The 14,796-nt window shown below is 58.5% G+C and overlaps 2 protein-coding genes across 2 annotated transcripts; one reads left to right on the top strand and one right to left on the bottom strand.

Moving 5' to 3' along the window:
• The first annotated feature begins 979 nt into the window (after window positions 1-979).
• On the top strand, window positions 980-5,630 carry EIF4EBP3 (eukaryotic translation initiation factor 4E binding protein 3). Its single transcript, XM_045026291.1, has 3 exons — window positions 980-1,192; window positions 4,132-4,305; window positions 5,266-5,630. The coding sequence occupies exons 1-3, from the start codon at window positions 1,078-1,080 to the stop codon at window positions 5,292-5,294; spliced, it is 318 nt and encodes a 105-aa protein (XP_044882226.1). The 5' UTR covers window positions 980-1,077; the 3' UTR covers window positions 5,295-5,630.
• A 3,229-nt stretch (window positions 5,631-8,859) lies between these two features.
• On the bottom strand, window positions 8,860-14,583 carry SRA1 (steroid receptor RNA activator 1). The gene is made up of 5 exons (XM_045026151.1): window positions 14,442-14,583; window positions 13,268-13,393; window positions 11,628-11,842; window positions 10,907-11,015; window positions 8,860-10,516 (listed from the first exon to the last, which is right to left on the bottom strand). Exons 1-5 carry the CDS (start codon window positions 14,485-14,487, stop codon window positions 10,323-10,325), a joined length of 690 nt encoding a protein of 229 aa, XP_044882086.1. The 5' UTR covers window positions 14,488-14,583; the 3' UTR covers window positions 8,860-10,322.
• Between the last annotated feature and the right edge of the window lie 213 nt (window positions 14,584-14,796).

Genomic DNA, 14,796 nt, shown 5'->3' with positions numbered 1-14,796 from the left:
TTCCCAGGCACACCCTCGCTCTGCTGTGGGGATTGCACAAGGCTGCCTGAGGGTCTGCATGCTGGCACTTTGTACAGGGACCTGCAAAACCTGGACTGCAAAGAGAAATGAAGCCCTTGTGATTTTTCAAGATTTCAACATATTAATTTGACACATTTGGGGGGGGGGGGGGCTAGGATGGATTCAACCTAAACTGGACCCACTTCAGTCAATGCTTTGCTGTCCCCAAGAGACACTGCCTTCTTATTGCTGCACCACTGCCTACTTCTGAATCCTTGGTCTTCCTTCCAAAGAAGACAGCTAGGCCCTGCGTGGTTGAACTGTCACTGACTCTGCTGTGCCTGGAGGTCTTTATTTGCCCCTGGAAGGAGCTTAAATCGGTTTTGTGGAGGAGAATCTAGCAAACAGGTTTCCCCTGTTGAGCTGGGATGGAGCCCTGCCCCAGGGAGATGATTTTTTTTTTTTTTTTTACTGGGGCTCACTGGGATCCAGGGGCTAGGCAGAAATATTCCTTAAGTTTCATCAATCCCTAGCTTCTTGATTCCTCTGGAGAGAGGTTTGCAGGCAGCAACAGTGATGTCCTGTTCTGATACCAAGGCTCTTTGGGGCCCTAGCCAGCCCCCCAGGAGCGGGCAGCTGCGTGCTTGGGGCTGCTTCGCAGAAACGTGTTATGGGTTTCCCTGTTTCCAGGGTCTAGTAAGCACAAGCCGGTTTCTGTGGTGCCGGAGAGGGTAAAGGGAGGGCCCTTATCGCTCCCCGCAGGGAGCCCAGCAGGTAGGAGAAGGGGAGGCTGGCGCTTGAGTCTAGGGTTTGAGTCCCACCTCCTGGGGTGATTCCTGTGCAGCTTGCGGTGTTCGGCTCTTTTCTAACGCACCGGGGATCCCGGGTCAGAGCCAGGCCAGACTCAGCGCCCCGCCCTGTGCTGGCCTGCCCGCCTCGGGGAGGGAAGGACGCACAGCCCCGGCCCCGGCCCCGCCCCACGCTGGGACGGGCCCCGCCTGCCTCAGGGAGGGAAGGATCCGGCCCCGCCCCGGGCCTGCACGTGTTGCTGGGCCCCGCGGATACCGATCGGGCTCCATGGCTGCGGCGAGCACCACGAGCTCCTGCCCCATTCCGGGCGGCCGAGACCCGGGCTCCCCAGAAGGCTACAGCTGCACCCCCGGCGGGACCCTCTACTCCACCACCCCAGGGGGTAAGGCCGGGCCTTGCAGGCTCCACTCCCCGAGCAGCCCCTGGGCTCAGTGCGACCCCAGCCCCCGGACTCTGCCTGCAGCCGGTCTAGAGTGAACCTCCGCCCAGCGCCCCCTGCTGCGGCTGCAACCCCGGCCGTCCCGCGCGGAGGTGGCCCGGGCCTTCCTGGATCCACGGGGAGCGGCCTCCAGTGTCCCGCAGGGCTCCCGGGCAGCGGGTCCGGTGCCTCCCTTCCCGCGGGAGGGCGCGTGGGGCGGCCCCGATCTCCGGCTCCTGTCCCGAGCCGTTCCGGTTTCGGGGTCGCGCAGTCCAGCGACTCAGACCCGGTTCTGTAACCCGGGGGGAGTCCGCCCGGCCGGGCTCGGGGTGGGGCTGAGCTCAATGGGGCGCCCGGCGCTGCGCCCCCGGAGCGGATCGGGGCAACTTAAGCCCGTTCACACGCCCCCCCGTGTCCGAAAAGCCTCTTCGAGCTGGAACTGCCCTTGGCTGGCTGGGCCCCGGGAGGGTTTGGGCGGGTTTCGCCTTCGCCTGGACGGGATCTCGGTTTTCCCCTGAGACCCAAAGGATTTGCCCCCCACCCCGCATGGCTCATGCTAGGGAGGAAGAGGCGCCCCCGGGGAGGTGCATAGGAGGCAGCAGGCTCTGCACGGTGTTGTATCCAATATTGCCCGATTCCTTGACCAGCTGCATGGAGCGGCCAAGGCCCAGGGGGCCTGTGGGGCTCCCACAATACACGTCGTAATAACAAGGGCTGTGGAAGTGCTGAGCTGGGTCGCCGGCTGAGCTGTTGCTCCCTGCTCGGGAGTTGCAAACCCTGCACCGATGCCACGTGAGTGCACAGGAGCCTGCGAGGAGAGACACCAAACAAAGGCTTTATGAAAACTGTCGGGGCCCCACCCCTGTAGCAGTGCAGGCCCCGGGGAGCCCCTGGCCCTGAGAACCAGAAGGGTCCCCTTGTTTCCAAAGCAGGGTCTGTGACGTGCACTGCTTAGATGCTAGGGCTGTGTCCTATGGGACTTCTTCCTGCTACACCCTCTGTTGTTGTAGCAGTGGGAGCTCTAGGGCCTGGGCAGCTGCCAACAGCTTTATGACTGTTATCAAGCCCTGCTCTGAGCAGGGTTAGCTGATGTGGTGGTTAAAACACCAGTGTCCTGTCTGCATTAGCCTTGCCAATGGAGCTAGGACCCCAGGGAGAGTTTAAGGAAAACTTGTGGTAGAGGCAGCATGAGGGATTTAAATTCAAAGTTGGAAGTGTGAGTTTGGACAGAGATGATCTAGAGCAACCTGTGGCCCAGTCAGCACACAGCTGCAGCCCATGTGGCCTCCTCAGAGCCATATAGGTAGTATTGGATGCATCCCCCATAACACATTGTGGGCCACATAGGTTGAGAATCACTGATCAAGAGCATTTGGCAGGTGCCGTCTCTGCTGTGCTCTGCATGGCCCAGCTCCTCAAACAGGCCAGAGCATCCTTGCTTCCAGGCTTTCCCGGTTCTCCCAGGGTTTGTCCACGTGTGGAGCTAGTAAGGAACGTACCTGAGTGCTGTTGCTGCTCTGTCGTGGGAGACACTCAGGTACCTGTGTGATGAGCAGCAGTACAAAATCCTCAGGCAAGGTCTGGGCAGGGTGTGGGTAGGAGCTGGGCTGTGCCTGCTGAGAGGGGCGTTCTGCCAGGTGTGGGTGTCTGGGGGCAAGGCAGACTCCTGCCCTGCTGCTGCACTGCCTGCCTCGGGGCTCTCTAGGACTCTGACCTCTTGCAGGGGGTGAAAGCAACCCTGCTGGCCTCGCCGGCATGTCTCTATTTTTAGAAAGCCATCCACACTTGTCCTTGTGCCTGGTGCTGCCCTTGGCCCGCTGGGCTGCATGCCTTTATCCATGGGCAGGGTGTGTTTCAGTTAAACTGCACAAGCCCATCCTGCCAGCGCTGGCTCGCGATAAGTCTTATCTTGGGAGTGGGGGGAGGCACGGCAGGTGCTGGCGTCGAGGTCAGCTGCTCAGAGCTGCCTGCACTGGGTTACATGATATGTTTGCTCTGCACCAGAGGCTGCCACCTGTGCTCAGCAGTGCAGGGATTTCTGGGCTCACCCCACCAGCCGCTGCTCTGCTGTTCCATCTCCGTTGCAGAGCCTATGTTACCTGGAGCATTCTCCCTGCCACCTGATGCTAGGCTGGATTACTGGAGCGGGGGAGTGGCTGGGTGTCAGCAGTTGGTGACTGAAGGGTCATGTGGCTGGGTGAGCTGCAGGCTGGTGTTGCCAGCTGGGAGGAAGGGATCCCTGGTAGCACTGCCCCATTCGGGGAAGTGTTTTTTACCCCTTCACACAATACAGAAAGTAAGGATTACACAATGAAATTAATAGGCAGCAGGTATAATACAAACAAGAGCAGTACTACTTCACACAAGGCACAACTAACCTGTGGAACTCATTGCCAGGGGATATCATTAAGGCCAAACTTATAACTAGGTTCAAAACAGAACTGGATCAGTTCCTGGAGAATGGCTCCATCAATTGCTATTACCAAGCTGGTCAGGGAGGCAGCCCTGTGCTAGGAGTGACCCTAAACCTCTGACTGTCAAGCTGGGATGGATAATTGCCGTGTTCTGTACACTCCCCCTGAAGCTCTGGTATGGGCCAGTCAGAGGCAGGATACTGGGCGAGGTGGACCATGATCTGGCCCAGTATTGCAGCTCTTATGTTCTAATTAACATTAATTACTAGTAGCAGCTCTGCCTGGGCCTACGGCTCAAACAGTTGTTGTGTCACATGGCTTGGCAACACAGGAGATGCTGGCACAAGCCTGGGCTTGATCTTGCCTGCTCCGGGCTTGGAGAGGGAGTGGCAGACTCCTGAGCTCCCTATGGAGCAGACTGTGGTGGGTGGGGCTCTTGGAAGAGGGCATCTGAGTGCTGGGGGCTGATTTTCCTGCTGGGTTTGACAGGTACCAGGATAATCTATGACCGTAAATTCCTGCTGGAGTGTAAGAACTCGCCCGTTGCCAGGACCCCACCCTGCTACCTTCCTCACATCCCTGGCATCACCTCTCCCCCCCACGCGGCGCTCTCCAAGCTGGAGGATCTTAAGGAACAAAATGAGACTGAGGAAGAGGTCCCAGGTAAGACACACGTGCCCAACCCCTGGTCCCGGAGCACTGCCTGTCACCTTTGCTCCTGCTGCAGCCTTTGGGGCTCCCCTGGTGCATCACAAGTGACTTGCCCTGCCTGTTTCAAGGCACTTGAAGCAGGACTTGAAGTGGAGGGAGCCGGGGGTAATGCAGCTCCCACCCTGGGGGAGCAGCACCCCCTTCCAGCACTGGGATGGGGAGAACTTGTCTGGTTCCGCCTGCCTCTGGCTGGGTGGTGGCTGCTTGTCCATGTCCTGTCTGTGGGGCAGTGAGGAGGCCAAGCCCTCGCCTGCTGTCCTGCGCTTGTTCCCGACGCCAGGGGTCCTGGGTGCATGGAGCCACCAGCCTCTCCCTCTTGGGGCTGCCACTGAACTCAGTGGGTGCTGGTACCAGGGCCACGGCTGCTTCCTGTGGCTGCATGGCAGGGCTGGACCCATAGTTTACTCCCCTCAGGAAGTCTGCTCCTATTGGGTGAGTGACCATCTGCATTGAGTGCCCCTTGTGGATGGGAGGGGAACTACAAATTAGCAAGCAGGGCCTTTGCCTACTGCTGTCTCTGCCCCTCCCCTCCTTCCCCAGGGAGTCACTGCTGCTCTCTAGGGCTCTGCTCAGCTCCCCCATCACATGGGCCTCACACACTGTCAATTCAGACTGCAGCAATGGTGGCCCTGGGACTCGTCCATTGCTCGCAGCTGGAACAGGCTGGGGGGAGGGGAAATGGGACGCCCCATCCAGAGGCTAGTGAAGTTCGGCAGTGCAGAGCTGTGACCCAGGAACTCAGCCGGGGGAGAAGGCTCTTCACTCTGATCTGCCCGTCCGTGCTGCTGCTACTGGCAGTAGGTTAACAGCTCTTCTGGTTAACAGCATCCTATCCCCACAGTGATCCCTGCAGAGCCCCCCTTGCCACGCGCCGTCCTTCTAACGCAGCCCTTGTTTCTTTCCCCTGCCCAGATGACGATCAGTTTGCCATGGATATCTGAGCTCCCAGCAACGCGGCTGGCTGACAGCAAGCTGCTTTCCTGGGGCTCCTGCCTCCCTTCCCTCGCTGAAGACCCAGAGGTGAGCAAGGCCCTGGTACGGCTGCCGCCTGTGGATCTGGCACTGTTTTAACACTGTTTCTCTGCAGTTGCATTTGGTCTCTGTTTTTTTTACTGAAATGAAGCCAGGGTTTGGGGGCTGGCGTGGGGGGGCAGCATGAGCGGCTGCTCTTCCCCCAGGTACCACAGGGCTGGCTGGGCTCGCTGTGCTGAGCGTGTCTAGTGGCTACGCCGTGGGCTCATTCTGAGGCTGTGCAATAAACAACCTGTACCCCCTTCTGTCCTGCGTGTCTTCTGTGCTTTGCTCCCAACCCGCAGCCCATGGCTGGGGCGTGGCAAGAGCCTGCCAAGTCCATGGGCAAAGCCTCTGCCCTATGGCCCTTTCCCCTTGTAGCTGGAGACGGGGGGGGGGGTAGTGTACAGGAGTCGCTGGCCCTCCCTCGCCTCCAGGGGAGTGAGAGATGCTGGTGATCTGAGCCTTTGGTTAGAACTGGCCGAGGGGTCCCAGGGGAAGGGGGCCTGGGTCCCCAGCAGTCAGGGGAGCCCGTCCAGCTTGGTTGAAAGCTGTGGTGCAAACTGGATTGGGGGGGGGGGGGGCTTTCCTTGGCTTTAGGCCAATCAGGAGGAGACTGACTTCATGCTCCTGCTTATTTGTAGCTTAGCACAGAACCAGGCTCTTCAGCGTAATCAGCTGTTGGAGAACCCCCCAGGCCAGGGTCAGACATGTCCTCCCTGGGGTCGGGGGTGATGGGCCAAGCAGCCCCAACTGTCTCCCATGGCTTTCAGCCTCTCCAGGAGTGGTTGCAGTGCTGGGGCTGGGCGGGACACGCTGGCTGTCATGACAGCTGCCCTGAGAGGATGCAATCTGAGCTCCATGAACTGTGTGCCCAGAGACCCTGGTGCTTGCTGAGGATAGGACAGGAAGAAGAGGCTTTCTCCAGTGTCTCCTGTGACAGCTGCAGCAGCAATTGCAAACCTGCACTGGCCTACCAGCTGGGAGCTGCTAGCCGTGAGCCCAGGCTGGTGCCAGAATCCACTGTGGGAGCAAGTGCTCCAGGACTCAATGAGCTCCAGGAGCAGCCAGCAAACCCTGCGCCTGTGGCACTTGGTCCTGGATTGGAGGAAACAGCTTGTAGCCATGTCATTCTACGGACTGTCTTAGCTCACCCCAAATCTCCTATTATCCCCCTGCACCTGCTGGAGCTCAGGGCCAAGCCTTTGGCTGTTGGAAGATCTCTCCTGCAAAACTCGCTGCACTCCGGTACTGGGAGTTGGGGTGTACTCCTGAATGATGCCAGCTGCAGATCTGTCTGGGCTCCAGGAGGGGTGAAGGGCTAAGGAATGAATGCCTGGGCTTCATGCCTGAGCCAGTGCTGCTTCTGGCTGGGAGTTTTGATGCCTCTGGCCAGCCCATGCCCTATGTCTCACTGCCCCCTTTAGAGTGCAAGGGAGTTGTTACCCTCTCTCCCCTCATGCCCTTGCTGAGCTGCAGTGACTGTGTTACACAGAGGCTTGGAAGGACTCTTCCTGCCCCACAGCCTGGGCCAGGATAGGGTGGGATTGAGATTGTCTCTGTGCCCAGAGAAACCAGCTGGATTCCTTAGCGCTGGTTGCTGCTGATGTGGCAGCTTTGCTGATGCATGTCCCTTAATGCCCACAAGAGGTGGTGCTATGTCACCTCCTGGAGAGGACCGACAATGGGGGGGAAGCTGCATTCATAGAATCTCAGGGTTGGAAGGGACCTCAGGAGGTCATCTAGTCTAACCCCCTGCTCAAAGCAAGACTAATTCCCAATTTTTTCCCTAATACTAAATGGCCCCCTCAAGGATTGAACTCACAACCCTGGGTTTAGCAGGCCAGTGCTCAAACCACTGAGCTATCCCTCGCCCTGAACTCAGGGCTGGTTGGGCACTGAGGCTGGGCCTGGCCTAGACCCCTTGTGGGCTGGGAGGGAAGGGCCAGCTGATGGCAGGCACTGGGGTGATGCCGCGGGCAGCCAGGCCAGCTCATTGTGCTGCTCACCCTACTGCACCCATAGGGCAAGCAGTCATCTGGCCCCTGCAGAGCTGGATATGTTCTCCTGCTGCTGTGACAGGATCCGAGCCTGGTGCTTTGATTTCTCTCTCTCTCTCTCACACACACACACACACACACACCCACCCACCCAGTGCGCTGATTGGGAGCAGCAGCAGCTGAGCCCAACTGTGGATCCAGGTACAAGAGGAGGAAGAAGAGCTACAGTGAGGAAAGGTGGCAGGTGCTTGATAGTGACTGGGGAAATGCTGGCTGGTTTTGGACCCCAGATGGTAAAAGCATGAGCCGGTCAGTGAGGGGTGGGTTTCTAGGGAAGGCACATTGACTGGCTGGGACAGGACTTGTCCTGTGGAGTGTGGGGCTGGGAAGAGGGAAACGCTGGAGAACATGCTGCAATTGCAATGCCTGGCGACACACCTTACTTCAAAAGATCATTAAGTCCCAGGCAGACTATGAAGAGCTACAAAGGGATCTCACAACACTGGGTGACAGGGCAACAAAATGGCAGATGAAATTTAAATGTTGATAAATGCAAAGTAACGCACACTGGAAAACACAATCCCAACTATACATATAAAATGGTGGGGTCTAGATCAGTGGTTTTCAATCTTTTTTTCTGGTGACCCAGTTGAAGAAAATTGTTCATGCCTGTGACCCAACAGAGCTGGGGCTGAGGGTTGGAGTGTGGGAGTGAGGGCTGGGAATGGGGTTCAGGGTCTGAGAGGGCTCTGGACTGCGGATACAGGCTCTGGGGATGAGGGGTTTGGAGTGCAGGGCGGGGCCAAGGATGAGGGGTTTGGGGTGCAGGAAGGGGCTCCAGGTTTGGGGGGGGTCAGGGCTGGGGTAGGTGATTGAGGTGCAGACTTACCTCAGGCAGCTCCCGGTCAGCAGCATAGCTGGGGGGGCTAAGGCAGGTTTCCTGCCTATCCTGGAACTGCGGACCAGGCTGTGCCCCAGACGCAGCCAGCAGCAGGTCCAGCTCCTAGGCAGAGGTGCGCAATCAGCTCCACGTGGCTGTCACCCACAGGCACTGCCACCCCACCCCAGGTCCCATTGGTCTGTTCCCGTCCAATGAATGTGCGGAGCAAGTGCTGCACGTGGAGCCCCCAGCCCCCCCACCGAGGAGCCAGACCTGCTGCTGGCTGCTTCTGGGGTGCAGCGCAGTGTCAGAACAGGTAGGAACTAGCCTGCCTTAGCCAGGCAGCACCACTGACGGGACCAGAGCCGCCGTCACCCAGTGCCTTCCATTCCACGACCCGCAGTTCGAAAACCACTCGTCTAGATTAGCTGTTTCCATTCAAGAAAGAAATCTTGGGCATCATTGTGGATAGTTCTCTGAAAACATCCACTCAGTGTGCAGCGGCAGTCAACAAAGCAAACAGATTGTTAGGAGCCATTAGAAAAAGACTAGATAAGACATTAAATATAATGCCACTATATAAATCCATAGTATGCCCACAGCTTGAATAGTGTGTGCAGATCTGGTTACCCCATGTTTTAAAGGATATATTAGAATTGGAAAAGGTACAGAGAAGGGCAACAAAACGATTAAGGGTATGGAACAGCTTTTGTATGAACCGAGAGAAGTAAGATTGGGACATTTCATCTTAGAAAAGAGCCGACTAAGGGGGGATATGATAGAGGTCCATAAAATGATGACTGGTGTGGAGAAAGTGAATAATAAAGAAACGTGGTTTACCCTTTCACATAACACAAGAACTAGAGGTCACCCAATGAAATTACTAGGCAGCAGGTTTAAAATAAAGAAGTGAGTATTTCTTCGCACAACACAGTCAGCCTGTGGCACTTGTTGCCAGGGGATGCTGTGAAGGCCAAACGTATAACTGGGTTCAAAAAAGAATCTGCTAAATTCCTGGAGGATAGGGCCATCAATGGCTATTAGCCAGGATGGTCAGGGATGCAACCCCTGTGTGAGAGTCCCTAGACCTCTGTCTGCCAGATCCTGGGAGTGGACAACAGGGGATGGATCACTTGGTAGCTGCCCTGTTCTGTTCATTCTCCCTGAAGCACCTGGCATTGGCCACTGGCGGAAGACAGGATACTGGACATTGGTGGACCCAGTATGGCTGTTCTTATGTTCTAAAGGGGAAACAGGGCCAGGTCTGCCCCAACCTTCCCACACCTCCCCTGGGCACTGAGGTGACTGGTGCCAGGGGATGTGTACTGCAACCAGGGCTGGGCGAGTAACAGACGTGTCCGTGCACCCCTGGTTCGAAAACACTGCGTTTGGGTTGAACCAATACTGACGCTTCAAAATTTGCTGTGAATTGAAGGCCATTTGAGGTCTTTTCCAGAGCAGGGATTTGAACCTGAGTCTCCCACATCCCAGCTGATGCCCTAACTATTGGGCTGCGGGAGAGAATCTATCTCCGCCAGCTGTTTTGTTTGGGTTGACAAAAATTGCATTTTTTTTATCAAACAATCCTGGACCAAAAAACATCACCCAGCTCTATCTGCAGCTTCCCTTCTGGGCATGGGAAGGGCTGAGCGCTGATCTCCAGGCCCAGCATCTGACTGATCTGTCATTACAGCCCAGGCCTCCATCATCCCCACGCCTGACAGGCCTGGGAAAGAATAGCACTGACTGCCACATGTCCACACCAGCTGCAGCTCTCTCCCCTGGAGCCTGCTCACAGCAGATTCCAGATGAGGGCTAGTGCTGGGCTCGCACAGAGGCTTGGGACACTGAAAGATCAATAATTTTTATTCAGTATCATATGCAGCAAGTTGCCCCGAGATCTATTGGTGGTAAGAAAGCCTCTCCTTGGTGCAGAGCGGATCCTGAATTGGACACTCAGAGGCAGTACAGTGAGACATGGGAGAAGCCAGAAATTCTTCGGGGATGGAGGAGTCTTGCTATTTTCCCACTACAGCAATGAGAAATAATCCCAGTGGCCAAGAGCTCCACCACCTGGCTCACAGGGCCTCTTCGGCTGGCTGAGCTCCAGCTCCCTGCTCATCATTTACAACCAAGTCTCCAGGAGGCAAGTTCCTTGCTTCAGCAATTAACCGTTTGATTCCCACCATCCACTGACTGACTTCATTGACATGGTCCACCATGAGCGAGCGATGGATTTCATCGGCCACATCCCAGTGCTGCCGCTGGACCTCTGGGAGACAAGGAGAGAGCAACCCCTGTTAGTGGCCCACGAGCCTCTCTGGTGGATGTGGGGAGTAAAAAAGGCTCTGAGCTGAGCATGAGCTCCATCCACACCCCAAAGCAGCTGGACCCACTGGGATTCCAGCTGGAAGAAGAGTTGTGCCTAGATACTACAGGGATGGGAGCACGACAGTCGGACACGGGGACATGACAGGGCAGAAATGGGCCTCACGGTGACAGGTGAGGGACATGGGAGCAGCACCTCCTGAGTGCTGAGAGGAGATGGGGAGCCAGGAAAGGAATGCATGCAGGCCACAGTGAAGAACCCCTGGGAGATGCAAAGATGGCCCCTTCCCTAGATCGGGTCACAGCTCCCTGGTGCCCCTTTGCCCCTGCTCACCCTGCACCAGGATATTCATCCTCTTCCTCACAGGGGCAGACAGCTTTCCCTGGAGCCACAGCTCCCGAAACACAGCGAGGCGTCTGCTGATGTCATCACAAACCTGTTTCTGGAAGTCCAGAGAGGAGCCTTAGTGAAGAGCTGCCATCATAAGGGCTGGAGCCAGACCCCCCCACCACCACCACCACTAGCGCTAAGGTAGGGAAGAGGGGTAGCTCTGGGAAGAGGAACCTGTTAGAGCCACCCGCACCCAGCAAGCTGAGCCCTCACATCCTCCTCTCAGGCGGCAGGGTGCAGAGGGACAATTTGGGAATGGCTTGGCTGTGGTGGGCCCCTGTAATGCCACAGAGAACAAACACCCCCGTTCAATGGGCCCTTCCCTGGCTGCACACACCCTGAGGGGGATGATCAGCAGCCGATAGAGCAGGGTACAGGGCTCGACATCAGCGCAATTTTCCCTCTCTTGGTATTGACACCTCCTCATCAATTTGAACTGGCCTTCAACACTGGTTCTCCACTTGTAAGGTAACTCCCTTCTCTTCATGTGCCAATATATATTTATGCCTGTATCTGTAATTTTCACTCCATGCATCTGAAGAAGTGGGTTTTTTACCCACGAAAGCTTATGCCCAAATAAATCTGTTAGTCTTTAAGGTGCCTCATTGTTTTTATGGAAAGATGAGTCACTGGCAATGCCACTGGGCGTAGCAGCAATCCTCACCTGCACGGTGTTCCTGCACATGCTCAGAGTCTCATTCAGAGGGGCTAGAACATCTTCTACCTTCACCTCGCACTCCTCCTCAGCCAGGCTCACAACCTGCTTTGCAGCGTCGGGCCTCAGAGCAGGGCTGACCACAGCAAGAGGGGGCAGCCCCACAGGTTTTGAGGCTAAGGCTGCTGGCACCGCTGGAGGAGCAGAATTCGCTGGAGTCAGGGCTGAAAATACAAACGTTCTGCAGTCAACAGCCACTGTAATATTCCAGTCTAACCCACCCAAAGTCCCACCTGCTCAGCAAAGGGGCTGTGCTCCAAGCTCTGGTGTTCTGAGGGGGAAAGCATTCAGAGCAGAGCACTGGACTCATGCCCGGCACAACAAGCCAAGCTAGCCTAGTTAGCTACACTGCAAAGAAAACCCCACAGCAGCAAGTCTCAGAGCCCGTCAGTGTGGGGCTAATAACAGCACAGAGGCTCCAGCCGAAGCGGGAATGTCAACACTGCTGCTGTTAGCCTCTCACACCACAAGCCTGAGTCAGTTGACCCGGGCTCAGACTCAGTGCCATGGGTTTTTCCTTACAGTGCAGACATCTCCAGAGCTCCAGTTCTGAAGAGCCCCTTCCACTGTCTATACTACTGGCCGTACCTAGGGGCTGGGTGCCTCAGAGCACTGGGAATGGACCTGCCAGCTTGAGGGCCCCAGCTGAGATCTGGCCAGGTCAGCAGGGACTAGCAGGCATTCCCACATGGTAGCTGCTCCGGTGCCCTGCATGATATGGGCTGGGGTCTCAGCCCAGCTCCTGAGGAGCAGGTGGTCACATCACAGCACCTCCCTTCTCTGCAGATGAAGGGAGGGCAGGGCAGCATAAAGTGCCTGCTTCCCCATCCCTGTTCCTGGGGTGGCAGAGGAAAGCAGTGCTGGGTGCAAAGTGAATCTGTCCCCTCTCTGGGAGGACATGAGCAGAACTGACCTCAGGGAAATCACCTGCAAATGCGAAATCACCCAGCAAAGCCAGGGGGCTGCCTGTTAGCCAGCAGGGAAAGGAGGTAATGAGCACCCAGGCTGGGGTCAGGCCTTCCGCTGGGTTTAAGCAGTGAGATCTACTGAGGCAGCCCTTCCTAGGGAGAGGAATTACCCACCCACATCAGTAGCACTGTCTGCAGCCCACACACCCAGCCAGAGTCTCCTACAACCTAACCCCAATTTCATGAGCATTCGTGGTCTGCCATACAATTTCCATACCCAGATGTGGCCCTAGGGCCAAAAAGTTTGCCCGCCCCTGCTGTAGAAGCTCATGCACTAAGCTCCTGAAGTCCCCAGTTCAATCCTGCCCACTGCCGACCAGGGTCTGTCAGCGTAACATCTGCATGACCCTGGATAGGAAAGTCCCACAAGAGCTACAGCAAAGCATGAGACAGTGACCAACCCAAGAGCCTTAGCCTGAGGCCTCAAAGGAGAGGGGCAGGCTATCACTGATTCCCCTCACAGGTGCTTAGGGGGCATGGAAGGGGGAAATCCTCCTCCGCAGAGAGCCCTCTGAAGGGGCTTTGAGCCAGAGACTGGGCTTAACTCAGCATTCCTGGTGGGCTCTGCCACCCCCAGCATGGGCCCACCGGCTGCAAGGCAACATATGGGGCAATTCTAACCTTGGGGGGCTCCAGCAGCTGGGCCAGGGACCCTGCGTGTGAGGGGGGGGCGCTTCGGGCCTCCACACTGGATCTGCAGCCCATAGGAAAACTGGGGGGGGTCGTTCCAGCCACGCTCCTTGTTCCCTGGGGAGACACAAATGGCACCAATTACTGGCACTACATGATGGCCAGCCCCAAGGCTTCCCCTCGCCCCAGCACAGGAGGGGGGGCCAGGGCTTCCCCTCCCCCTGCAGCCCCATGACAAGAGTGGGAGCCGAACTTTCCCTCCTCTCCCCCACCCCCATGACAGGAAGGAGAGGGGGGGCAAGGCTCAGGGCCGCCCAGAGGGGGGGGCAAGAGGGGCAATTTGCCCCAGGCCCCGAGCCCCACGGGGGCCCCCACCAGAGTTTTTCGGGGCCCCTGGAACGGGATCCTTCACTCGCTCCGGGGTGCCCGGCAAACTCTTGTGCGGCCGGGCGCAGGAGCTTCTGCCGCTCCCGGTCATCGCCGGCGGGGGGTCCTTCCGCTCCGGGGCGGAAGGATCCCCCCGCTGGCGAATTACCGCCGAAGACGGAGCGGGACCCGCCGCCGAAGCGCAGCCCGGTCTTCGGCGGTAATTTGGCGGCGGGGGGCCCTTCCGTTCCGGGACCCGCCGCCGAAGTGCCCCGAAGACCCGCTGCGGGGCCCCCCTCCGCCGAATTACCGCCGAAGACCGGGCTGCGCTTCGGCGGCGGGTCCCGCTTCGGCGGTAATTCTGCGGCGGGGGGGGGGGGCTCCCGCCGCGGGTCTTCGGGGCACTTCGGCGGCGGGTCCCGGAATGGAAGGGCCCCCCGCCGCCGAAGACCCGGGGCCCCCGGAATCCTCTGGGCGGCCCTGGCAAGGCTTCCCCAGGCCACATGACAAGAGGAGGAGCCAGGACTTCCCCTCCCCCACGCCTCAGGACCAGGGCCGGCTCCAGACTCCAGCGCGCCAAGAGCGCGCTTAGGCGGCATTTCGCCAGCAGGCGGCTCCGGCGGACCTTCCGCAGTCGTGCCTGCGGGCGGGAGGTCCCCCGGAGCCGCGGGACCGGCGGCGCGCCGCCCTGCTTGGGGGCCAAATTCCTAGAGCCGCCCCTGCTCAGGACAAGAGGGCCCAGGACGGCGGGGGGGGGGGGTCGTGGAACGTGCCCGCTGGCCCGGCTCGGCCCCCTCACCCGGTTTCACGTAGAGTTCCGCCATCGCCACGTCACAGCCGAGCATGAGACCCCGCCCCTTCCGAATTGGGGCGTGGCCTGGGCGGTGCTCAGTGCCCGGACCGGGGCGTGGCTGAGCCGCGCTGGGCGGAGCTTCCTGCCGGGCCCGGAGCGGCCCTGCGGTGGGTGCGGGGTCTCGGGAAGCGGCGATCGCCGCCGGGCCCAGCCAAAGTCGCCAGCCGGACCCGAGCGGCGCGGAGCTCGGGTGCTGCCTCGGCCGCCGGGGGTCACTCCACTGCCCCGCGTGCTAGCGCCGGGGACCCCGCCCCTGCAGGGCCCGCTGCGGAGCCGGCCATGCCGGGCCCTTCAGCCAGAT

Source organism: Mauremys mutica, chromosome 8, assembly GCF_020497125.1.
Source record: "Mauremys mutica isolate MM-2020 ecotype Southern chromosome 8, ASM2049712v1, whole genome shotgun sequence".
Lineage (NCBI taxonomy): Eukaryota > Metazoa > Chordata > Testudines > Geoemydidae > Mauremys > Mauremys mutica.
This window is presented reverse-complemented; position numbering and strand designations above follow the sequence as displayed.